Source organism: Artibeus jamaicensis, unplaced genomic scaffold (assembly GCF_021234435.1).
Source record: "Artibeus jamaicensis isolate MK-2021 breed Jamaican fruit bat unplaced genomic scaffold, CSHL_Jam_final scaffold_854, whole genome shotgun sequence".
NCBI lineage: Eukaryota > Metazoa > Chordata > Mammalia > Chiroptera > Phyllostomidae > Artibeus > Artibeus jamaicensis.
In genome coordinates this window covers 1,006,091-1,030,860 of record NW_026522058.1, presented here as the reverse complement: position 1 = coordinate 1,030,860, position 24,770 = coordinate 1,006,091, and the positions used below count along the sequence as shown (strand labels likewise).

General features: G+C 40.7%; 1 protein-coding gene across 1 annotated transcript; it reads left to right on the top strand.

Annotated features, from left to right (window-relative positions):
• The first annotated feature begins 4,066 nt into the window (after nucleotides 1–4,066).
• Nucleotides 4,067–12,767, top strand: PNP (purine nucleoside phosphorylase). Its single transcript, XM_037128497.2, has 6 exons — nucleotides 4,067–4,201; nucleotides 6,397–6,566; nucleotides 8,190–8,293; nucleotides 8,473–8,648; nucleotides 8,760–8,950; nucleotides 10,613–12,767. The coding sequence occupies exons 1-6, from the start codon at nucleotides 4,191–4,193 to the stop codon at nucleotides 10,828–10,830; spliced, it is 870 nt and encodes a 289-aa protein (XP_036984392.1). The 5' UTR covers nucleotides 4,067–4,190; the 3' UTR covers nucleotides 10,831–12,767.
• The last annotated feature ends 12,003 nt before the right edge of the window (nucleotides 12,768–24,770 follow it).

Below are 24,770 nucleotides of genomic sequence, written 5' to 3'. Positions count from 1 at the left end.
ACAAGTGTGCTGGAGCAGACACATTGGCTTGCTGCAAGAATTTTTAAAAGATTATTTATTTATTTACTCTTAGAGAGAGGGAAAGGGAGGGAGAAAGAGAGGAAGAGAAACATCAATATGTGTTTGCCTCTTGCACACCCCGAGCTGGGGTCTTGGCCCACAACCCAGGCATGTGCCCTGACTGGAAACTGAACTGGCGACCCTTTGGTTCTCAGGCCGGCACTCAATCCCCTGAGCCTCACCAGCCTGCTGCAAGAATTTTTTTAAAAGATTTTATTTATTTATCTTTAGAGGGGAAGGGCAGAAGAGAGGAAGAGAAACATCAATTTATGGTTGCTTCTCGTGCGTCCCCTGCTGGGAACTGGCCTACAACCCAGGCATGTGCCCTGACTGGGAATCAAACTCCGGTTCTTTGATTTGTAGGCCTCTGCTCAATCTACTGAGCCACACCAGCCAGGGCTGCAAGAACTTTTAAAACATACAATGACGGACTATTTAGTCAGGGACACTTATCTCTTTTAGATTGTCAAATTCTTAAAAAATGACAATAGCCAACACAACAATAGATATCTAGTGTGAATCAAAATTATACCTATTTTTGTCAGATAATAAAAAAATAACATTTTTTGGGTGTGCTACAGGATTTTAGTAATTTAGTTTATGTGTGCCATGAGGTGAAAAAGGTTGAAAATAATTGGAATAGGGTATAGAATATTTGCTTGCGATAGTTGTAAAAAATAATCTAAATGGAGCCAATTTACATGTGAGTCAGTGCTGCCAGTGCAGAGGCACTGTCTTGTATGTCTTACTCTTCAAATCCTTGAAATGTTAAAACAGACAAAACAATATTTGGACTGGGCTGAAGCAACATTGTATCTCAAACAACTGTTTCTGTCGATAAGAAGAAAGCAGATAATATGACTACAGGACTGGAAAACATGCTTTAGAATTAGTATCACTGTATTAGCTCATCTGCCCTATAGAAATTCCTTCTATTTATGTAATCATTTCCCTTCTCTTTCTCAAAAATACCGCTTTCCTTCACCTATTTGGGTTTCTTCCTGAATCAGTGCTTCTTGAATAGCTGCTGTTTTGGATCTCAAATGCTTGTTTGCACAACACTTTGGGCTATTATTATTATTATTATTATTTTCAAATTATAAGAGAAAGTTTATTTAGAAAGATACAAAGCCAGTAGGAGTGAGCCTGATGGGCTGCGCGGACTCAGGAAACAAGATCCAAGGGCCCTTGGTTCTTAGGTCAGAGAAAGGCAGAGGTAACTTCCCTGGGACAAAGATGATGGGGAAGGGAAAGGCTTGGGCCTGCTCTTGAAAGGGAGAGCCAGCCCCCTGGCCTACGATGTTTAAGTTAATAGGGCCTAAAGAGACAGACCATATTTTGCCACATTTAATGCACACCCGGGTTTTTGGCCTAAAGTTTTGGGAAAAAGAATATTTTAATTCAATTTTTATTTATATTTAGAAACAAAACCGATGATCATATTCCAGGGAATTATTTTGCATATGGTATCATTATTGCTTTCTAGAGTTACACTTTCAATGCATAAGAATTATGCATTGAAATTATGCATAAGAATTATTCAATTAATATTCAATTATTCAATTATTGGATAATTATTTGGTTATTCAGTTACTTAATTGAATAATTGAATATTAATTCTTTTTAACAAAAGAATTAAAAACATTTATATAGATACAGAATTAGTACTGCCCATGTGTAATATGCATCCTTATTTTTCCCTCAAAATTTTGGTTGAAGAAAGTACACATTAAATACGTGGTAAAATATGGTAACAGACACTTTATGGTTTTGACCATTAAGTATCTGCTGCATAACAGTGTTCATAGTGCATCAGATGCACACAAACACACAACACCTGAATCTGCTCCCTTTAAAGGTCAAAACCTTGGAGGAAAGCAGTAAGACATGTAAACAAACCAAGGTTTGGGGAAGGACATGATCCAAGGTAGGATTTGATGCAACCCAGAGCCTAGTCCTTCTTGTTGACTAGACCAAGACAAAGATGTGGTTTGAGGAGGTCCTCTGGGCCTGGTAGGAGGGCCTCCTCTCTGGGCTGTTGGTGAACCTGAGATTAAAGAGATTGGGGGTTCAAGTGATTATGTAGAACATTGGTTGCTGAACTTGAATTCATAAAATATGATTGTGTAGTTCTGAAGGTTATGCCACCTGAACAAGGAGGGGTCCGGTAAACTGTCCTTGCCTGTCACATAACAGTACATTTCTTTGGTGACCAGAATGTTTATATATATGGCAGACTCTTCCCCATATGATGCTGTAGAAACACTACAGAAGATTGAGACTTGTCCCCAAATTTTCTTTTTGTAAATATACTGCAGATCACCTAGTGTTTGTTTACATACACTAACTTTAAATAGTCTATTAAAATAAATTGATTAAGTTTGCACTTTCTTAGATATAGCGTTCTAATCTTGACTTTTATGTAAACTGGGTTGGATTCAGGGTGTTAAAAAAGTACTTTTCAGCAATCAAATTGGATAGATATTTCCTCAGGCTGATTTTGACCTATGACTGCTCTTATCTATCATTTAAATATCAAGCTTTTGCTGTTTGCATTGTTTATAGTCTCACTACTAAGATCACTAAGATTTACTTTAGATCATCCTGTTAGCTTTGCTAAAATTACCACATGAATAAGGATAGTAGTAGCAGTGATAATAATAATAAACTAGTACTTGAAAAATAACTAAATAAAATTAAAAAATAAATGAATAACAACAATAATGATAAAATAAAGCATTCATTTGGCACTGGGCTCTGTTCTTTAAATATAATATGTATTACTTTTTCCTTTATTGTCTTTACTCTTATATTCCTAACACTAGAACAGTTTTGACACCTGATTATGCTCAATTATGTTTCTTTTTTTTTTTTAGACTTTATATATTTATTTGTAGACAGATGGGAAGAAAGGGAGAAAGAGAGAAACATAAATGTGTGGTTAAGTCTTACATGCCCCAACTGGGGACCTGGCCTGAAACCCACACATGTGACCTGACTGGGAATCAAACCAGCAACTCTTTGGTTTGCAGGCCAGTATTCAATCCACTGAGTCATACCAGCCAGGGCTCAAAAATATTTCCTACATGAATCAGATGGAAACAGGGATGGTAAGAGTGGCTTGGGCCATGGTAATGGGTAAAGTGGCAAGCAGAAATGATTAGAATTTAGGTGAGTAGAAAAAGGCGGCAGATTCCAATAGCTAAGCAAGAGCCATTTAGGTGATTTTATGTGAAGCTGGTTAAGTGTAAAACTGGAATAGGACATAGCTAAATTCTCACAAAGAGGTTATAGTGTGTAATTTTATTACATAACCCTTCTCTGGTTATCTGTATTGCCTGGAACCAGTATTGTGAAATTAAGGGATTCCGTTTTCCCATTTCATTCTACTCTTTGTATCCAAGATCCAGGAATTTTCTCTTCTAGAACTTTCACTTGCTCCCCATTTGGTCCTAGATTTAGACCGTTAATATGTTTTCCCAAATCCTGTAACCTCCAGGCCGGCAATGTTGCTAAGGTCCACAATTTCCTGTGCCCAGTAAGCAAGTCAAACACACTCATTTAATTTTTCTTCTGGGGTCGCACAACCTAAGGTTTAAATGTTTCTCTTTTTAAAACTCTCAAGGTGCTGCAGACTCAACCGGGAATGGGGTTGCAGATACCTGGGCGGGAGTCGGGAGCGGAGCGTGATGGGGAGGAGGGTTGGCAGGCCGCCAACCGGTGGCAGGCGAGACTCCTTCCAGGCTTCCAGCCCGTAACTTTCCCGCACAGGTTTCCTTCCGGGCCGGAAAACCGGTCTCTGAGGACCGCGACTGAATTGCTGAAAGTGGGTGGGGCGGGAGAAAGGGTGACGCACAAGGAGGCGGGGATTTGGAGGCTTGGACGGAGACGTAGAAAATCAGACTTACAGCTCCGGTTCGGACCTCTGAATCAGGGTGTTATCACCATGGAAATGGGGCCGGCCCTCCTGCTTGGCTGCCATTGGCTGGTTCTCCCGGGCTGGGGCTATAAGCCAGCGCCCGGCTTACGGTGCACTAACTGTGCGGACCCGACCATCGTCGCTAGTTCAATTCTGCGGGGCAGAACCCTGCGGAGAGGGGGAGGCTCATCGAGAGGGCGTCACCAGGACCATGGAGAAACGGTGAGGCGGGCACCAGGCCCGGGGAACCTCGGAGGACTGTGGGGAGGGGAAATGGCTCTCACCAAGATCTGGAAACCTGGGACTCTGGATAGCTGAGACTGAGAGAGGTAGCGAGTGTCCTGGAGAAGAAGAGGCCTGGCACGGAGCCCGGACCCTGCAGCCAGGGACAAGGCGGGAGAGCAGTGCTGCAGCCCCCGCCGCCAGGGGCGCACGTGGAAATCGAGTTATAGTGGCGCCACCAGAGCAGAAAGCGGACAGGTTAGTATATAGCGTAGTCTACTCGGAAAGGGAGCCATTGTGTGTATGCGTGTGCGCGCTTTCGGGGTGTTAGTGTAGAGGGAGACATGTACCCCCCTCTCCTCAGGGAAGGGGTTACTCCATCCCATGTGTTCTTCACGGAATTCTCACTGTGTAAGCTACGTAAAGCCGTAAGGTACCTTTTGTGCCCATATCTAGAGTTCCTCCTTCAGAGGAGTTATCGCTCACGTCCCTCGCTAATATCTATTCCCTCCTAATTGGAGGTCCAATTAAATTGGGGATGGAGTCTCTATGGAGAGAAGGAAATCCTTGTTTAGTGAATTGAGCAACAGAAGCTGCCTGTCCACTGTTAGGGTGGTCGGTGACAGGGGCAGTGAAAGAATTCGCAGAGAATAAAGTGTCTCTAGGAGAATAATGCATTTATTCACTCTCCACAAAAGGAGGGGGGCGTGATGTGGAGAGACACATTAGCATTGAGGGGTGGGGGCTTGAAGCTTTTATTGGATTATAATTGGATAAAAAAGGGTGGTCAGAGGTGTTGTATGGCCCCTGGGCCGTTGGGGCGAGCTACAGTTTGTTCCCAAGTTATCTTCTGCCAGTGACTGTTCTTGCTTTCCGGTACTTTACAGTCTTGGGGACATAAACTCAGAAGAGTAAAATGGCCGTCATGTTTAACAAGGTCATTGACTGATTAGGCAAATGGTGCCACAACTGTAAATGGGGCTGACTTTGTCCTTTTGCCCACCTCACGCCTTTGAGAACCCTTATCTCCACTTTGGTCCTGGAAATCTTAGTCCAAGTCTCCAGTGTCAGGGATCACTGGCTTTTGGATGACCAGGGATCCCGGGTGTTCTTGGGGGACTGATGGCCAATGAGGACGTCCTATATGCGGTCCAGGGTTTCACACTTCTTTCATTTCCTTTACAGCTTTTGGGGGTGCTAACCGATGAACTTCATACCATTTTATTGCTTCTCTTCTCTATTGTTCTATGGTCCCAGCTCTATTGTCCTCACCCCGTCCCTTATTCAACTATTTTCCTGAGGGTAGCCTGGTATAGTGCAGTCGTCTTGGTTTCAGAGGGAGGGTAGCCTGGTATAGTGCAGTCGTCTTGGTTTCAGAGGCTCTGCATTTGAAGAATAGGATTTTCCTCTAGAGGCTCAATTAGTTGTGTTCAACTCTGTTTAATCCCCCCCCCCACACCCCCAGTATTTGGTCTTTCCAGATGGGTGTGAGAATTGGACTGGACTTGTGAGAAAGATTCTAGGTTGGTTGATGTGTGGGGGGTGAGATGTATGAGTTCTGGGTGTTTGTCTTACCCATTATCCTTAGGTCTCTGAAGGGCAAAGAACTTTGGTGAAGAAAAGGGAAGGTGAGAGAAGGCAGGGAGAAAAACACAGCAAGGGAGAAAGTGGGAGAAAGATTCAAAAGAAAGATTCATAAATCACGGGTAGCTGAACCGTGATTTATGGAGTCCTAGGTCTTTGGAGCTTATTAGCAACAAGGTTTTAATTAATTTTCAAACTGAGCCAATAAGATAGGTAGGGCTCCTTACCCTCCTTGATTTGATTATTTCAACTGTACTTCTGTAGGCTTTGGTCCTGTCCAAATCTCTGGTCCTGTTCTAAATCTCTGTCATAAGGAGAGATATTAAACCTAACAGTTGTAGCAAAATGAGTTGGGGCTGGTGGTGAAACATTAACTTTTTTGTCAGGCTCTGGAATGAATTTCATATCAGACTTCCAGTGGGTGGGTAGGTGAGCTTAGTGTGGCCTTTTCTAAAAGACAGAAGCCTCAGCTCTAGGGCAGCTCTTTGGCTGGTTTCTCTGTCCCTTGCCACCTTGGTGTCCCTGCCAGTCTTTCTATAGTAAAGGTCATTAGTCTATGATCCCCTTGGAGTGGGAGTCAAACTCAATTTGATTTTTCCTTTTTTCCCTAGATTCACCTATGAAGATTACCAGAACACTGCAGAATGGCTTCTGTCCCACACCAAGCATCGACCTCAAGTGGCGGTTATCTGTGGTTCTGGCTTAGGAGGTCTGGCTGATAAATTAAGTCAGACCCAGAGCTTTGACTACAGTGAGATACCAAACTTTCCCCAAAGTACAGGTACTGGCAAGGAGGAGAGAGGAGTGGGACTGAGGGCTATTGATGGGGTTCTGATGGGAGGACAATGCTTGCCCAGACCTGTTATCCTCTATAGCATTGGACTAAAGACAACTGTTGTAAGAGAGGAAAATAAACCACTCGAGCAGATTGACATTAGCATGGAATTCTCCTAAAAGAAATTTCATAATAGGGCATGTGTATGTCAGCGGTTCTATGTGATGTCATATTTCCTGTGCTTTAATGACTCATAGCCCCTTAAGGTCTACAACACCTCCCCCATGCACACCGTGGTCACCACAAACTCATACTCCTATCCCATGTCTGTCACTCTGCAGCTTCAATGAAGAAAACAGTGCCTGTAACCTCCCATGACATAGGCAGGCCTCCCTTGTCCTGTGTCCTGCCATTTGTAATCTCCCCAGTGCTAGCTTCAGTTCTGGGATAAGGCTCATGATAGTGAGCCTTATCAACAAATGAATACACAGACTGCCATGTTCATGCAAACAAATAATCCAGAATACACAGAGCCTAACACTGACATACTGCCCTTTGGATGGGGAAAGGGCAAATGTCCCCTGTGCACAGTGGACCTCTGAGGGACCTGAGGATAATATTCCCAGCATCCTTTGGGCAGCTGGAAGGTACTATAGCTAATGCTTAGAAAAGGGCAGGTGAAATAGGAGCAAGTTTCAAGTAAAGGGCAAAGTTAGCTTATTTGATTTACTTATTAATTTCTCAGATAATTAACTTCCCTTGTTTAATTTAATACTTTTTAAAGACTTCCACTTTCTTTCCTCTTTCCCCTGGAGAGTTAGGACTTTTAACAAATTTTTCAGGTATTTTTCAAACCCTTTAAAGCAAGACTGGGAGACCAGAGCAGGTAGTTGGAGAAGGAAATACTAAAAAGAAATGGAGAGAAAAATTTTGTAAGGGATTTAGCAGTGACTGACATTGGCTCTGGCTGCCACCTTTAAGACCACCCGCCCCAACCCCCTTTGTGATTAGCAGGTCACTGGCTTCATCTGCCACTTCTGCCCACCCAGCACCGCCCTATGATAACAGCACTTGCACTAAATGATAAGTAGATTAATTTTTTAAGCTTATCAACTTATTTTTTATACTCCTTGAGTTTTCCTAAATGTCATTTCTGTTCTACTACTAGTAATTTAAAAAAAATAAATAAGCTTCTCTCTTTCTGAGTATCTCTCAACTCTTCCCATTGGTTTTGGTTCCTTTCCCAGACCATCCATTCCTTAAAGATAAATCAGCCATGTCTATTAGGGGAGAAATGCCAGATAAATAAAATGGTAATAATTGTTACATCTGTGTGGGGAGTTATCTTTGCATTCCCAGGCCCCTGTGTGCTCCATCATGGGCATGTATCGCCACAGGATTGTTTTGTGGGTCCTAATGGAGAAGACTTTTGTAGGGGTCTAAACTCAGCAGAATGTACCATGAGCTCCCTTTCAGAAGTGAGGATACACACAGTTTAGTTAAAGAGATAGGAATACACATTTTGAAAATTTTGGAAAAGTAGTCTAATTACTACATTCATTATTCCCCACTTTTTTTCCCCTCACTTTTAGTCTCTTACAGTATGGCTTTCTCATTCTTTTGTATTAGTGCCAGGTCATGCTGGTCGACTTGTGTTCGGGTTCCTGAATGGCAGAGCCTGTGTGATGATGCAGGGCAGGTTCCACATGTATGAAGGCTACCCACTCTGGAAGGTAAATTAGGGGCATTAAGTCTGGTTGGAACTGGAAGAAGGGGTAGAGAACTCTATCCCACTTTATTGCCTACCTGGGCTGGGTAGAGTGGGTAGAGTTTTGGTTCCCTCCTAGCATGCATATCTGCATAGTGGATTGGTGAAATTTTAAAGGCCACTTTCTGATCTTTTGCTTCTAAGGTGACGTTCCCAGTGAGGGTTTTCCAGCTTCTGGGTGTGGACACCCTAGTGGTCACCAATGCGGCTGGAGGGCTCAACCCCAAGTTTGAGGTTGGAGATGTCATGCTGATCCGTGATCACATCAACCTACCTGGTTTCTGCGGTCAGAACCCTCTCATAGGGCCCAATGATGAAAGGTACTTCCTTTGCTCCTTTGTTTATAGATGGGAGGTTTAAGGACTTGTCTGGAAGTGAGGACAGAGCTTACTGTATTCCATTAATCTAAGCTAATACAACCTGTGCCCTAGATTTGGAGTTCGTTTTCCTGCCATGTCTGATGCCTACGACCGGGAGATGAGACAGAAGGCTCACTGTACCTGGAAACAAATGGGGGAGCAGAGAGAGCTACAGGAAGGCACCTACGTTATGCTGGCAGGCCCCAGCTTTGAGACTGTGGCAGAGTGTCGTATGCTGCAGAACCTGGGTGCCGATGCTGTTGGTGAGAAGGGGTACTTACTTGGCTAGCGTCCTGAAGAGGGAGGGATCTGGTAAAATAAAGATGGGAAGGAGTAAAAAAGAATAGACCTGAGAGTGGATTGAGAGAAGATCTGACTTAAGGAAGACTGAATTTCTAGAAACTGATTTCTAGAAAAGATATTAAAGGTGGTGAGGTTTGGTGTGTTGTAACATCAAACTTCCCCACTCAGAATCAAGGGCTTTAACAGCTATAATGCTAATCACCTAAACTTGGTTCGATAACTGTTTCTAAGGATTATTCTAACAAATGTCATAGCCACTCCTGAACCTCTGGTTGGAAGATGGAGCTACATCATTAGAACTGACTTCAGAATTACCACAGACAGTTACAAAAATAAAGCATTGCAGTGTTAACATTGAGGAGAAATGGGTAAGGCTCTCAGAAGCCCTACTCATTAGGAATACAGAACAACCTAAGCTCAACACTAACTTACCTGCTTGGTTGTTTTTTGGAAATTTTAACTATGCTTACTTATATTGCTCATTAAAAATTTAACACGAAATATTGTGGGCTAAACCAAAAGTGATCATTTGAGGAAACTATAGTGTTTGCATTGTAAAAGAAGAAAAAAACCCAGAAAGGTTAAAAGTTAGCCAAGTATAAAATGTAAGAATTAACAAACCTGCTCTAACCAGTGTGGCTTAATTGGTTGGACATCGTCCTGCAAAGTGAAAGGTTGCTCGTTCAATTCCAGGTCAGGGCACTTCAGGTCAGGGCACTTGCCTGGGCCACAGATTCTGTCCACAGTTGGGTATGCAACAATTAATGTTTCTCTCGCACATCAATGTTTCCCTCTTTCTCCCTCCCTCCTTTCTCTTTAAAAGTAAATAAATAAAATATTTTTTAAAAAAGAGTTAACAAACCTTAGAATAAACCCAAAGGCATCCATATTTAGTTTAAAACTTCAAAAACATTTAGGTATTCAGACTTAATCACATAACCCATAGAATTCTCATTCCACAATTCCAGGTTAATCATTTTCAACTAATCCTTTTATTGTCTTCACAAAGTCCTGAATAAGAGATGTGCTTTAGGTTACTAAAGTGGATTAACTGGGTCAATTGGACCAAATTAACCTGTGAGCCAAAGTGCAGTCCAGATTAAGAGCTCCCTTGTATAATACATTGGTCATATCCATATTGATGCCTGGATACTGTTTACTTAAATGACTTTTTATATTTTTCCACTTCCTCTTTTTCTTCTCATTGCACAGTTATCTTCTGATCCTCTAGGTCTATTCAAGAATCTCTAAGATTTTTCTTTTTTTATAAAGTTATGTTGATACTCTAATACATGACACCAAAACTTGTCTAGTAAATTCTTTTTAAAAATGGAATTCATTGGGGTGACATTGGTTAATACAATTATAGGTTTCCAGTGTACAATTCTACAGTACATTATCTGTATATTGTATTGTGTGTTCATCACTCCAAGTCAAGTCTCCTTCCATCACCATTTATCCCTGCTTTACCTTCTTCTACTTCCACCCTCCCACCCCCCACACCCCCACCTCTGTTTTTTTTAGATGTTAAATTGTCAATGATGTAATGAATGGAGATTGGGTTAAAGGGTGAGGAAAAGAATCATTTGAGGATCATGACACTTGGCTTTCCTTTCTATCAGGCATGAGCACGGTACCAGAAGTTATAGTTGCAAGGCACTGTGGACTTCGAGTCTTTGGCTTCTCGCTCATCACTAACAAAGTCATCACGGATTATGAAAGCCTGGAGAAAGCCAACCATGAGGAAGTACTGAATACTGGGAAACAGGCTGCACAGAAATTGGAGCAGTTTGTCTTCTGTCTTATGGCTAGCCTGCCACTGCCTGGCCACGCCAATTAACCAGCCCTGGGGTGGTCTGGCCTCTACCTTATGGGACCCAAGTAGCTGCTACCTACTTTAGACCCTTGCTGGGGTGACATGCCTCTAGCCTTAGGTAGTAGCAGAAAAGAGGAAGATCCCTAATTTTTTTACTTCTTCTACAAGACCCTTCTAGTGCCTAGTCCTCTTTTGCTCAATTGTCTTCTCAAAACAGTTCCACAACACCACCACCACCCCCACGCCCCACTTTATTGCCTAAAAGCTGGAGCCCAAACCAAGCCCTACTATACATCCATGAATGTTCTCAGGACTTGACTTGGGTAACTGAACTTCACACAGCAATTGTTGCTGCTAGCGTTTTGAGATGATGCTCTCACATTCCTGGGGACTCAGTTCTATTTCCCCCAAAGTACTGGAGACCACACAGAGACCAGCCCAATACCTCTTGGACTTTAATACTGTCATACTTTGAGAGTAAGGAGAGAAGAAATTACTCATTTTTGTGCAATTGAATAAGGCTAGGGCACAGGACAAGATTGGCATAAAAGCCTGTGAGACCACATGTCTCGTGTGACCATCTGCTTCTCAGACAAGTAGCTAAGAACTGAGGTGGTGTGGTATGTATAGTCAGGAAGGGCTGAAGAAAAGGCGAGATGATGAAAACAGAAAGATGTTAGAAAAGGATAAGGAAGGGCTGGGTTGCGGTATATAATGGCCACCTTGCTCGGGCCAGTCTTGCCTCTGTCCCTTGCCTTCTGGTTGTTTTCCTGTCCACACTCAAGAATATCTGAACTAGTTCACTGATTTCTACTTTGGTCCTTCTGTGCTATTGTTGCCTGTTCCTCATTAAGCCCGAGTTATATTTCCTCTTGATTTTCTTCTCTTCGGTACTCTTACTTCTTTCATAATTAATAGCAGTTGTACTTTTCTGAACTCCATTCTGACAATGCAGTGGCAAATACCCCTTTATCTGCTACCAGCCTCTTTACTGCTGATTGGAGTTCTTTCAACCCCAGGCAACCTGTGAGGCTGGCTCATATTCAACTTCTCTTTGAGCACTTTCTTTCCCCCTTTTTGCTCCTGTTCTGGGCTCTAGTCTTTCTCTTCATTTTTGCTTGATCGGAACCTCCCTGTGATCCAGCAGCCAGCCATGGCCCTTCATTCATGGCTCATTGCACTTTGTGCTTATCAACTTGCATTCAGCTGGCTAGAATGATTGGAAACCACAACATCCGCTCAGGCCTATGTGGCTTTTGAGAAAGAATGGTACAGGATAAGCCTCTAGTGGTGACATTTCAATTATTAGTATAATATGGAAGAAGCAGTTTGGATTATTTGACCTCCGTAGCTGAGCGCAGCACAAAGAAAAAGCTTCCTGGAGTGGCCCTACTGCCACTCTTCATCAGTGCTTGGCCTTTCCACCCAGCTCTGCAACCCTACCCGAAGCTTGGCTCCCTGTGAGCACCTGTCATTTGTCTCTCAGAGACCTGGTGTACAGGGAAGTACTGTCAGGCCTTTTGGATACACATACAACCATAACTTGTTCATCTAAGGAGATGCCTTATAGGCATTGCTTTTTAATCAAGTTATTGCTGCATGACACTCAGCTAAGATAATGTCCCATATAAAAATGGTCTTTCCTCAAGTGCCTAACAATTTTTTTTTAATATTTTTCAATTAAAGTCAACATCTAACACTTTTATATTAGTTTCAGGTGTACTGCACAGTGGCCAGATAACCATAGATTTTATGAAGTGATCCCCCTAATACAAGTATCTACCTGGCATCATACATAGTTATCACAATATTTATACTTAATCTTGTCACCTCTTTGACCCAGTCCCCTCTGACAACCATGAATTTATTAGCATGAATTTATTCTCTTTATCTGTGAGTCTGCTTCCACTTTGTTTGCTTATTTTGTTTTTTAGATTCAAAATAAAACTGAAATCATGTTATTCATCTGCATCATTTCACTTCGCCTAATGCCCTCTGTCAATGTTGTTGCAAGTGATAAGATTTCATTTTTTTTTATAAGGGCCTGACAATCTTAAGGGAGCTACATGTGTAAAAGCATTAATTACTAACCTGAGACAGTATAAAACAGGTACCCATCATATATGATGGGATCCCAAAGGATACACATTGGACCATGAGGACAGGTTGTTTAAGGAAAGTTTTAAACTTTGAGCTTAGTCTTCAAGGGTGGAAGGGAGGAAGAGGATTTCACACCAGGGTGAGAAAAGCACAGAGCCATAAAAAGTACTAGACATGTTAGTGGGTCATTGTGACAACAGGTAACTAGAACGGGACAAGAGGGGCTCTACTGAGACATGGCAGGCATGGGGGTCAGAGGAGGGGGGCAGACATGGCAGGCAGGGGGTCACTTGGTGCTTGGCTTACTCCTGATCTACCTTGGTGGGTGGGATAGGTCAAGAACCAGAATGGTACCACCTGAAAAATATGAGCGATGATTAAGGGCATTTCTAGCTTTTTATATTTAGTAGAGGATGTGTTTTGTAACAGAATACTAGGTTCAAGAAGAAAACTATGCATTTGATGTCCTAATTAAAAAGTCTAATTTCTTAGTTCTAACTTACAAAAAGTAGGACTCATCTACTTTATGGGTGTATATGTACCTCAAATGTATCCATTACTACATTCCTGTCAAAGCATTAGACATACCCCTAAAGCAACAGAAAAATTGTGCATCCTTTATAATACAAACTAAGAGGTATGGCAAGGAAAGTAACTACAGGCAAGTGATAATCACTTAATTTTAGGTAATGTAATTTAAAGTTAATTCACTAGAATTTTAAGTTTGAGGGGTATGGGTTGGGTAGAGAGAACATGAACACAAAGTGTTTTCAATTCCTATTTTAAAACATCTTTACCGAGACATGATTCACATATAATAAAGTCCACCCTTTTAAAGTATATAGATCAATAATTTTTGGTATATTCACAGGTAAGTACAATCATCCCAGTCAATTTTAGAACATTTTCATCACCTGAAAAGGAAATCTTGTGCCTTTTAGCTGTCATTCTGCACTCCCATCTCCCTAGTCCTAGCATCCGTTAATGTACTCTCTGTCTTTATAGATTGAACTATTTTGGACTTTCATGTGAATGAATACTATATGGAGTCTTACAGACTTTTGTGACTGGCTTCTTTCACTGAGCATAATGTTTTCAAGGTTCATCCAGGGTGTAGCCTGTATTAGTACTTCCTTTTTATAACCAAATGATAATATTCCATTGTATGGGTACACCACATTCTTTGTATCAAATGTCTTCAATTTCCAAATGCCGAATAATCCAGCCCAAACTGAATGTATCAGTTTAGGTGACCAGGAGAAAAAAGGCACAAAGTCAAGGGGGAGATGTCTGGGAGGGCCACCTAAAGAAGGGCTGTTTTTGAAAAGACCTGGGGATGAGACTATTCCCTGGAGGAGCCTGCAGGATGTCTGCAAAATGGATTGTGTTTCCTGAATCTCAGATGTCAAAATAAACTCCATTAAATTAGGCTTAGTTCCCTGACCCTATCATGGCCATTTTTATTAATATCAATAATGTTTATTAATCATGTACTTTAAATAGAATATTACCCTAAAACCATAGCATAAATTGTTAATGAGACAAAGTGTTTGTAATCTAGATGGGAGACAGAATATATGTATAAAAAAGGAAAAAACGGGTCTTGATTAGTTGTGCCCTCTATGCCTACTTGTAGTCTTTTCATACGTTATATCGTCATTGTTTAGAATTGGCTTCTACCACCAAACTATGAGTAAGGGGGACTAACTTTTTGAAAGAAGGATGCAACAGTATGTAAAAAGTAGCACGTGCTAAGTGTCAGTGATGGTGTGTGCTACAGGAATTCAGAGGAGGGAACCGACACTGGGGACGGGGAGTGGGAAAAAGATTGTAAGACTTGAGTTAGGTCCTACCAGAGGGAGAGATGAAGAGGATTGGCAGAAGGCACTATATGCAGGCGAATTCAGGAATATTTAATCATTTATCAGATTGAAATGGTTCACTTGAAGAAATCATGAATGGGAACAGTGGGAGGTGAGGTGGAGAGGGACTACATTGTTTAGGGCTCTGACTCCTGGCTGAGGAGTCAGTACTTTATTCTTGAGGCAAGAAGGCCAGTCGTTGAAGGCTTTTAAACTTAGGACTGAAAAATGAAAATCACTGTTGTATTTTGATTAACTACAGTTTAACTGCCAGGCTTGTTTTCATGGTAGAATTACTCACCCCCAAATAGCTGTATAGAATAGCATAATTGGCAGTGTTAAGCATTTATTTTTAATCAGGTTGAGGTTTTTTGTAGTGTTTTAAAGAATATTCTTTCATAAAATGTAAAGGCAAAGTATAAGCTTTTAGAAATGAAAATGTACATTCAAGTTAAATTAGTATTTTTCTGTTTTTTTAGATTAAAATTTTGACTAGGTGATATAACTACATAATTAAAAAGTTAAGCAACATTAAATATATACAGTGAAAATTTTTACCTTCATCCTGTCTTCCATCTGCCCTTTCTGCCTCAACTTGCTGGGAACCACTTTTATTAGTTTCTTGTGTGTTCTTCCAGGATTTATATAAATATAAACAAATAAAAATACATATTCTTATTTTTCTCCTCTTACCACTATACACAGAAGTTAGCATGTTATATGTACTGCTCTGCATCTTGCTATTTTATTTTATCTTACTATTCTTGGAGATCTTTTCACATCAGTAAATTAGTGTGCTTTCTTGATGAGTTAGGTCAGTGCTGTTACCTCATATTTTTTAGAAGCAAAGGAAGAACATGGTCTTACATTTTTGAAACGCCATTTCCCACTTTGTGCAAGATTATTTGTTTGTTGATTACTAATAGGAATGCAAAGGGAATATGTTAACTGATGCCCCTTTAAAGCCAGAAATGGGGAGACTAGAACCATTCATTCTGTGCTGTGCCTTCTGTATAAATCGATTTGGCTTAGATTTGCTTTGCCTTTCTCCTTGTAAATAAGCCTCTGATTTTCCTAATCACTATTTGTTTCTAAAAGACACTTTTTGAACAAACACTGGCTATCTGCCTGCTTTTTCTGTCATCATAAATTTGAATTTTAATAAAAGTGAAAAATTTCCTGTCCTTAAATTTTGGCCTAAATTACACACGATGTTTGGGATTCATCTGCCTTTGTTCTCTTGTATTTAGGTCAAATAACCCCCATGCTCCTACCAGGTTTTCACTTTCACTTCCATTCTGAATTTGTTCATTTTAGGAAGCTTACTTTACCTCACTTGTCAGACCCTTTCTTCTTGTTCTCTTTTCTTCTTTCTGTTATTCATGTTTTGTATGCCATTTTGCTTGTTAGCTATTTGATTTGGACCTTAGTCTTTTCCTAGTTTATTTTGAATGTTTCTACCTGAGCTACTATAATTTTATAATAAAAGATTAGTAGGAATATAATACTACTTTATGTGTAGCGCAACCTGTTCTAGTTCTATCAAGTTCTTCTTACCATCAAAGGTTGCCTAAGGTCTATTCTAGTTCATAATATTAATTCTCACTGTTCCCCCACCCCCAAATAATAATATATAGCTACCGCCACTGTTAGCATTCCACAACTCCATCAAACAAAGATGAAAATATTTTCCATTAGGGAATAAAGTTGATATCTGGCACAGTGGTTGTCTTTGATACACTTGTTTTGGAGGTAGGAAGGTATTCACTCAGGATATCTACAGATATGATGTCAGGGATCCTGTAAAGCCCCTGAAATGCAAGATTATGCATGTGTCTGAATTTGGGGGGACAGGAGAAAGTTATTAGGTTTCCTTGGATGCTTACTCTGCCAACTATCCCTCCTTCCTCACCAATGGAAAGAAACCACTCATTTTTTACAAACAAAGATGAAATTATGATAACAGCAATTTTGGATATTTTCTGCCAATTTTTCTTTTCTTTGTCTTCTTTTTTTCTAATTTTTAAATTTTTTATGGCTGCCCTGTTTCTAAAATATTATCTGTTTATTGACTCTACACTTTAGGATAGCTCTATGGCCAGTCTGAGGACTTATTAGCAGGATTCCCAAGGATCTAGGAAACTGATCTTTGTTATGTTTCCACAATACTGGGTTCGGCATTGTTCTCAGACTCAAGTATATCAGCCTGGACAGTCTGAAAGGGATGCCTTAGAGAACCTAACTGTACCCTGTGATAGTATTGTGCATTATATAACCCTCAGACACATGAGGTGCCTCTGCCCAAGAAAGGGCTGTGGGCATGTTTACTTCCACTTGTGAGAACAGGTAGACTAGGCTGAGAGACACTCTTACATTTCCATAGTCGAGGTGACTCTCACTTATTTCAAGTTTTCAGTAACAATGCCTTCTTCTGGTAAAGGTGTTGGAGCCGGGATGTTTGTACAGCTATCTGAACTGGAAAATTTATTCCTCAGCCTGAGTCAACTGACCTTGTTTTATGCTTTGTGGATAAATAACACTTTGATCTATTCAAGTGTTGTCTATGTTAGGTCTTGTCATCAATCTGTACCTAGTACTGACATTTTTCAACAGAGTGGGCACTTAGAAAACCATAACATTTACTTGACAACATTGTATTGCATTTATGTTTGTCCATTTTTTCCATTTATTTTGAACTTTGTCCTTTGATAATCAGATCTATTAAGTCTTATATAGAAATGGTGTCTGTGCATGTACATATACAATGCAAAACCCAAAATTCACTACTTGTAAACTCTATGAAACATTGAGAAAGCATGAAGCTTTTCAATATCTCAGACACAACACCTGTAACGTGTTTTTCAAGGCTGCTGAGCAAAAGTGAACACATGAGGAGGATATGTTTATTCCATTTACTTAACAACTGTTCTAAAGATTTGGAATACAGAGAAAAACAGAAAATGTCCCTCCCTTCATGGCGTTCACCTTAAATTGAGGGAGTCAGATTATAAATAAATATAAATGAAAAAAGTAAGGTAATGGTAAGTGTTAAGAAAAAAATCAAAGGGATAGAAAAGTAATAGAGAAAGACAATTTAAAACTACAGTGAGTGTCACATTCATTGCAATGTCTATAATAGATAAGAGACAGTAACAAATGTTGGCAAGGACAGAGAGGAACAGAGACCTCAAGCATTACTGATGGCAATGTAAAATGATGTAGCCACTTGGGAAAGCAGTCTGGCAATTTCTCAAAAAGTTAAGCATAAATTGACCACATAATCCAACAATTCTACAGTATCTAGAGAAATAAAAACATTTGATTTTCTACAAAGCTGTCAGTGAAGCTTCTTTTAAAAGTTCAGTCAGCCCTGGCTAGTGTGGTCCAGAGGGTCGCCAGTTTTGATTTCCAGTCAGGGCACATGCCTGGGTTGTGGGCTTGATCCCCAGCAGGGGGCACATGAGAGAAATTGATGTTTCTCTCCCTCTATCCCTCCCTTCTCCTCTCTAAAAATAAATAAATAAAATATTTAAAAAATAAAATAAAAGGTCCATTAGCTAAAAACCCTTTTAGTAACTCACTACGGGAGGGAGTTATTTCAAAAAGGCTGGCTCGGGGAAGGCCTTCTTGAGGAGCTGGCATGTGGGCAGAGGCCTGAATTAATGAGGAATGAGTAACGCAACGATTAGGGAAGAGTGTTCAAGCAGAAGGTATAGCTAGCATAAAGGTTTGGCAAGAGCAAAGAGGCTAATGTTATCAGAGTAGAGTGAGCAGTAGGAATACTGGTGGGAGATAAGGTGGGAGATATAGTCAGGTGTTGTGTAGGTCATGGTAAACATTTTGGTTTTTATTTTGGGCATGAAAAGAGGCTACTGAAAGAATATTTAACTAATCTACCTTTTAAAAGAAGCCTCACTGGCTGCTTTGTAGAAAACCAACGGTATGAGGCAAAAATGGAAGTAGGGAAATCAAATAGAAGACCACTGCAATAGACCAGGAGGCAGAAAGTTGGATTGGGCTTGGACCAGTGGTGGCGATGGAGGTTGTAAGGAGAGGTCAGATTCTGGAGATAATTTGAAGGTATAGCAGACATGACTTAGAAGTAGGGAATGAGAAACGGGGAGAAATCAAGACTATCCCCTAAGTTTTGGGCCTGAGAAATTGAGTTGCCGAGTTGCCATTTCCTGAGATGAGACCCTTAATGGAAGAGTGATTTTGTCTTCACAACTGTTAAGTTTGGAAAGTCTAGATTTCCAGGTGGATATGTGGGTTATGCAGTTAGACCAATGAGTCTGGAATCAACAGGAGAGATCTAAGCTAGATATATAAAATTGGAAATCATTAATATATAGATGACATTAAAGCAATTGTCTGGATGATATCTAGGGGCAGAAATTTATAAATATAAATATAAATATAAATATAAATATATATTTAACATTTTAAATTAAAAGCTTATGTAATTGTAAAGAGAGGGATCCAGCAAAGGAGTTGGAGAGATGAGGACATAGAGACTTCTGCACAAATGATCCCCTTGAGAAATTCTGCTATGTAAGTGGTGGTGGCTGGAGGAAGAATGTGGGGTGCACCGAAAGGACTTTCATTTTTATTTCTTTGATAGAAAGCATTTTGACATGGAAAGGAATCAACTAGGACTCAGGTGTGATGTGAAGAAGGAGAGAAAATGGAAGTTAAATGGGATAAGTTTAATTGATACTGACATAGTACCATATGACTTGCTTATAGTATAGTTACAACTGTGCTGCGCAATAGGGATCCTTGATAATGAAAGGAAATGAGTCCATGTCAGGAGCTTAGCTCTGACTTGTTACTAGTCCATAGGAGAGCAGCAGAGCTAGAGAAATTGCTCTGCAAAATGGTCCCTGTGGGAGGTAATGATACTGGCATAGACTCTTTAAGAATATTAGAGGGAACACGGTCTTTCCTTCCCAGAACCTCAATGTTATATATGTTGGAACATACTTTTATAATGTGGCCAGGCTTTGAAATATGGAGGGAAAGAAGCAATTATAAAGATAACTGAGTGTAAAGGAATGGCTAGTGCATAGAAAAGTCCTAGCTATTATGTTAAAGCATTTTTAAAAATGACGCTGTACCATTTATATTACAAATAGACAGATTCCCCTAGGAGTAATCACTGCCACTATCACTTCAAAAGAGCCGTCGAGCCCTGGCTGGTGTGGCTCAGTGGACTGAGTGCTGGCCTGCAAACCAAAGAGTCACTGGTTTGATTCCCAGTCAGGGCACATGCCTGGGTTGCAGGCTGGATCCCCAACAAAGGGCACGTGAGAGGCAACCACATTGATGTTTCTCTCCCTCTCTTTCTTCTTCCCTTTCCTTCTCTCTAAAAATAAATACACAAAACTTTTTTTAAGGCCATTGATGCTGAATTGAAAAGTATGTGTCCAAATTTAACCAAAAACACCAAGTAGAGAAGGACCTAATCTGTGATTAGAGGGAGGAAGACACTGAACCTTTCATGTGAATAACCACAGCATGTAAATGTACACAATGCATTACTATTTACAAAAGACTTTACATTCTGAACTTCTGGCCAAGATGCCAAGATGGAGACATAAGTAGATACACTTTGCCTCCTCGCAAAACCAACAGGACAACAAATTTAAGAACAAACAAACACAAAAAAAGAGTACTGCCAGAAAATCAAACTGTATGAAAGTCCCAAAACCAAGGAGTTAAAGAAGAAACATTCATTCAGACTGGTGCGCCAAGACAACGAAATATGGCTCAAATAAAATAACAAATCAAAACTCCCCAAATATAACTAAGTAATAAAGAGATTGCCAACCTATCAGATGCACAGTTCAAAACACTGGTAATCAGGATGCTCACAGAAATTGTTGAGTATAGTCACAAAATAGAGGAAAAAGTGAAGGTCATGCAAAGTGAAATAAAGAAAAATAGGGGACCAACAGTGAAGGGAAGGAAATCAGGGCTCAAATCAATTATGTGGACCAGAAGCAAGAAATCAATATTTGACCAGAATAGAAGGAAGAAACAAGGATTTAACAATATGAGGAGAGGTTTAGGAACCTCCAGGTCAATTTTAAATGTTCCAACATCTGAATCATAGGGATGCCAGAAGGAGACGAGGAAGATCAAGAAATAGAAAACTTATTTGAAAAAATAATGAAGAAGAACTTCCCCAATCTGGCAAGGGAAATAGACTTCCAGGAAGTCCAGAAAATTCAGGGTCCCAAAGAAGTTGGACTCAAGAGGGAACACAGTAATACACATCATAATTACATTACCCAAGATTAAAGATAAGGAGAGAATCTTAAAATCAACAAGAGAAAAGGAGACAGCTACCTACATAGGAGTGCCTATAAGAGACAAAGAAACAAATTCGCAGTCCTGCACCCCTGCCAAACCAGGCCTGTCAGAAATACCGTCTCTCAGGAAAAGACATAGAAGTCTGGGGCTTAGCTGAACAGATTTCCCATCTATATTCTGACTGCCTTCAGTCATTCCTGCTACATTAGCTAGGCTCCTCCTTTTAATCCCAAACTGCATCTTCATGATGGTCTGGGGAAATACTGTGTTCTTTCAAACTGAATAGCCAAGCCCCCACTCTGCTGCTACATGATCAAGTGGCTTCTCCTTCCCCAGCTTCAAGGTCAAGAGCCCAAAATAAAGGGAGAGAGAGACAGAGCCTCTCATGGCTCTCCCATTCTCCTTCCCACGTGGTCTAGAGCACCAGCATGGAGAGAGCAAGAGCTCCCTCCCTGCTCCCAAACTGCATGGTTCACCCCCAGCATGACTACCTCACCTGGGTTTAACTCTCGCGCAGATTTTCCTCTGGAACCCATTTCCAACTCCTGACACACTTGATTACACCTGCCAGTAGTCTGGTTTCTTCTGCCTTGCTCAGCTGCCATTGTTAGTCCCGGTAAGCATGACCGTGATGTAGAGCTATCAGCCATCCTGATCTCTAGCAGGTGCCGCAAGTCCCTCTGGCTACATTGGGCATCCTGGGTTAGAGTCACGCCCATCTCCCCAGCTCCTGAGTGGAGGCACATCTTCCAACATTACTAAAACCCTGGCCAAGTTGTTCAAACATGCAACCTAAATTTCAATGGCCCTGCTCCGCTTCTCTCATCCCCCAAGTGATAGCTATGGGAGGTGGGGTTCTCCTTTGGGGGGGACATCTAGCTCAGCCCTGTTACATACAGAGTGATGCGGGTGGATAATGTGTCAAAACACATTGCATATTTAGGCTGAATATAAAATATGACACATTGGAGATGAACAGGATAGTGAGGAACTGTCTTCTACTACTTTAAAAGAATTGTTGATGTCAAAGAACCAAATTTATTCTGTACAACTTTGAAGAGCTGGGACTAGAACAGGGGGATGGATTTCACTCAGTATTAGAAAGAGCTCCACAAAATAGAAATTGTTGAATTATGCTCATGAAGTGTTGAAGGAGAAGCTAGATGAACATTTGGCAAAGCTATAGAGGGAAAATTTTGATCTTACATCCTCTAAAATTTTGTCCATATCAAGACTCCTGGGATATTAGGACTTGTTTACAAAAGCCTGAATAACAATAGCACAGTTCCCTGACACTCTAGCTGTCCGGAAGGAAGATACCATCTATTATGTTGCAATAATCACATAACCAGGCACGTCCATTTCTGCAGATCCTCTCCACACTGGGACAGAAGGAGTCTGGGGTGGGGGTGGGGATGAGAGGGTGTCTATGTTAGGAAGAACATGGAACTGTGATGGATTCCAGACAAAAGTGGAAGCAATTCCCTGCTTTATCAGCAGAGAAGGCAACCCTTAGTTTAGCAATTGAAAAATCATTGGCAGCAGAACAGGAGGAATTCACCAGGGACAGGGACAGAGGCAGTGACTCAGAGAGGTTGGAAGGGAAAGAGTTACACAGGAACTTTGGGGAAAGGAGTGGTTTGTGGGTGGGAGCCCTGCAGGGAGGTTCACTTGGTGGTTAAAAAAGTAATTTGTTCCAGGAGGCAGTTTAAAGGAAGGATGTTTGTGTGGGCAGGAGTTGATGAGGAAAGTGTCAGGGAGAGGTTATGGGGAGAGTGGAGTGAATGGGAGGGAGCACTTGTTGGGAAGCATGGTTTGCAGGGAACTTGCTTCGCTGGGGCTGGGTTTGGTGCAGTGACAGAGGCTACAGGAGCAGAAGAAAGTGTCCCAGCTGTATCCTTTAAATATAAATAGACTTAAATATACTTATTTAAAACTTTAAATTAAAATGTTTGGTGATCATAAAAAATACACAGTAAAGTATTATAGAACAATTGGACAATGTAAAGAAGAAATAAAGGGCTCCTTGGTCCCCTCACTGTTACCAGTTTGGTGTACTCATTATGGATTTGATATTCGATATATTTTTTGGGGGGGAAATTTCTAATCTCTCCTTTGTCCCAACTTTTTACTTTGAAAATCTTCAAGCCTGGAGAAAAGTTGAAAGAGTATTGTGATGAACACTAGTATTCATGTCTTCCACCTAAGTCATCAATTATTAACATTTTGACAATTAAACATACACACTTCCTTGTTTTCCCCTTTTGAGTCTCTTGAAGGTAAGTTGTTGCAGACATTATGCCAATTCAGTTTTAAAAAGTCACTTAAGAAGCTCTATATTAATTCAGGAAGGTCTGCATTGCATGTGTCATCTTTATCAATAGTGCCTTACTACACGTTCTAGGTGCTTTCCCCTTTCTTATTTCTCTTGCTTATCTTGGAAGGCAGCACCTATCTGGCTGGTCAGCATCTCACAGAGCAGGATCTTCCTTTCCTTCAGGAGGGCGAAGGAGAGGGAGAGAAACATCACCGTGTGGTTGCCTCTCATGCACCACCCAGGCATGTGCCCTGATTGGGAATTGAACCAGCGACCCCTCGGTTTGCAGCCCGTGCTCAAACCACTGAGCTACACCAGCCAGGGCCTTAGAGCTTTGTTTGGGGATCCTTCCCTCTCTCCTTCTTGCTCTCTTTCCTTCCTTTCCTTATTCCTTCACCATAACTTACTATGCACTACTAAATCTTATTTGTGTTTCACCAAATGCTGACTTTTGCACCAGGGTCTGCTGACCCAAATGAACTTGGTCTCTGATCTCAACAATGTATACAAAAGGCAGAGTTTCTCTTTGGTAAGTGGTTCCCTTTCTTGGCTCTGAAACCTGCTTTTAGGAGCATCACGCCTATAGAAGTGGCTTGTCCATCTGGTGACTCTTCCAGAGTCTACGGGCTTCTCATAGAAACAAATTCTCTGCTTCTGGGATAGCTGGATGCCCTTGACTATTATTACCTGGCCAGAGCACCAAGCACAGTTTTATGAAGAGAAAGCAGCCTCTTTACCTTGAAATTTTAGCTTTATTGCTCTCCCGTGGGATGATTTCTGTGCAGGAAAATATCTGATTTGCAAATTGAGGGGCACCTGTGTCTACTTTCTTGCTATAAGCTTTATTTATTTACTTTTGTTTGAAATAGTTGTTGGCTGTTCTTTCAAGATTGTTCCCAGATGTAGAAATGTGAACATGGAGGTATGCGAACTAACGTTAACATTTCAGAAATCTTAATGAAAACCACAAATTTGCTCCGGAAAAACAACAATATGCTAAATTAAGTTTATTTGAATTAAGTTTATTTGTGGTGACACTGGTCATCTCATTCTTAAAAGGTTTTTTTTTTGTAATTAGTACAAATGGGAAAATTAAATGGTGATGATTCAAAAGAATAATAGTAAATTTTCCTCAAAACTTGAATTTTTGATATTAAGAATTAAATCAGGTCAGATCAGCATTTGGTAAATAATAGCTGCTATTTGTAAAATCAAGCCACCCTAACTCATAATCTATCACGAGAAAGTGTAGGGGTACTCAGAACACACAGATTCTAGTTTTGGGGACCAAAATGCAGTTGTATGGAAATATAGTGATTTTAACATCCTCACAACTAAAATATAATCAACCAGATGTATCCTGACTCTTT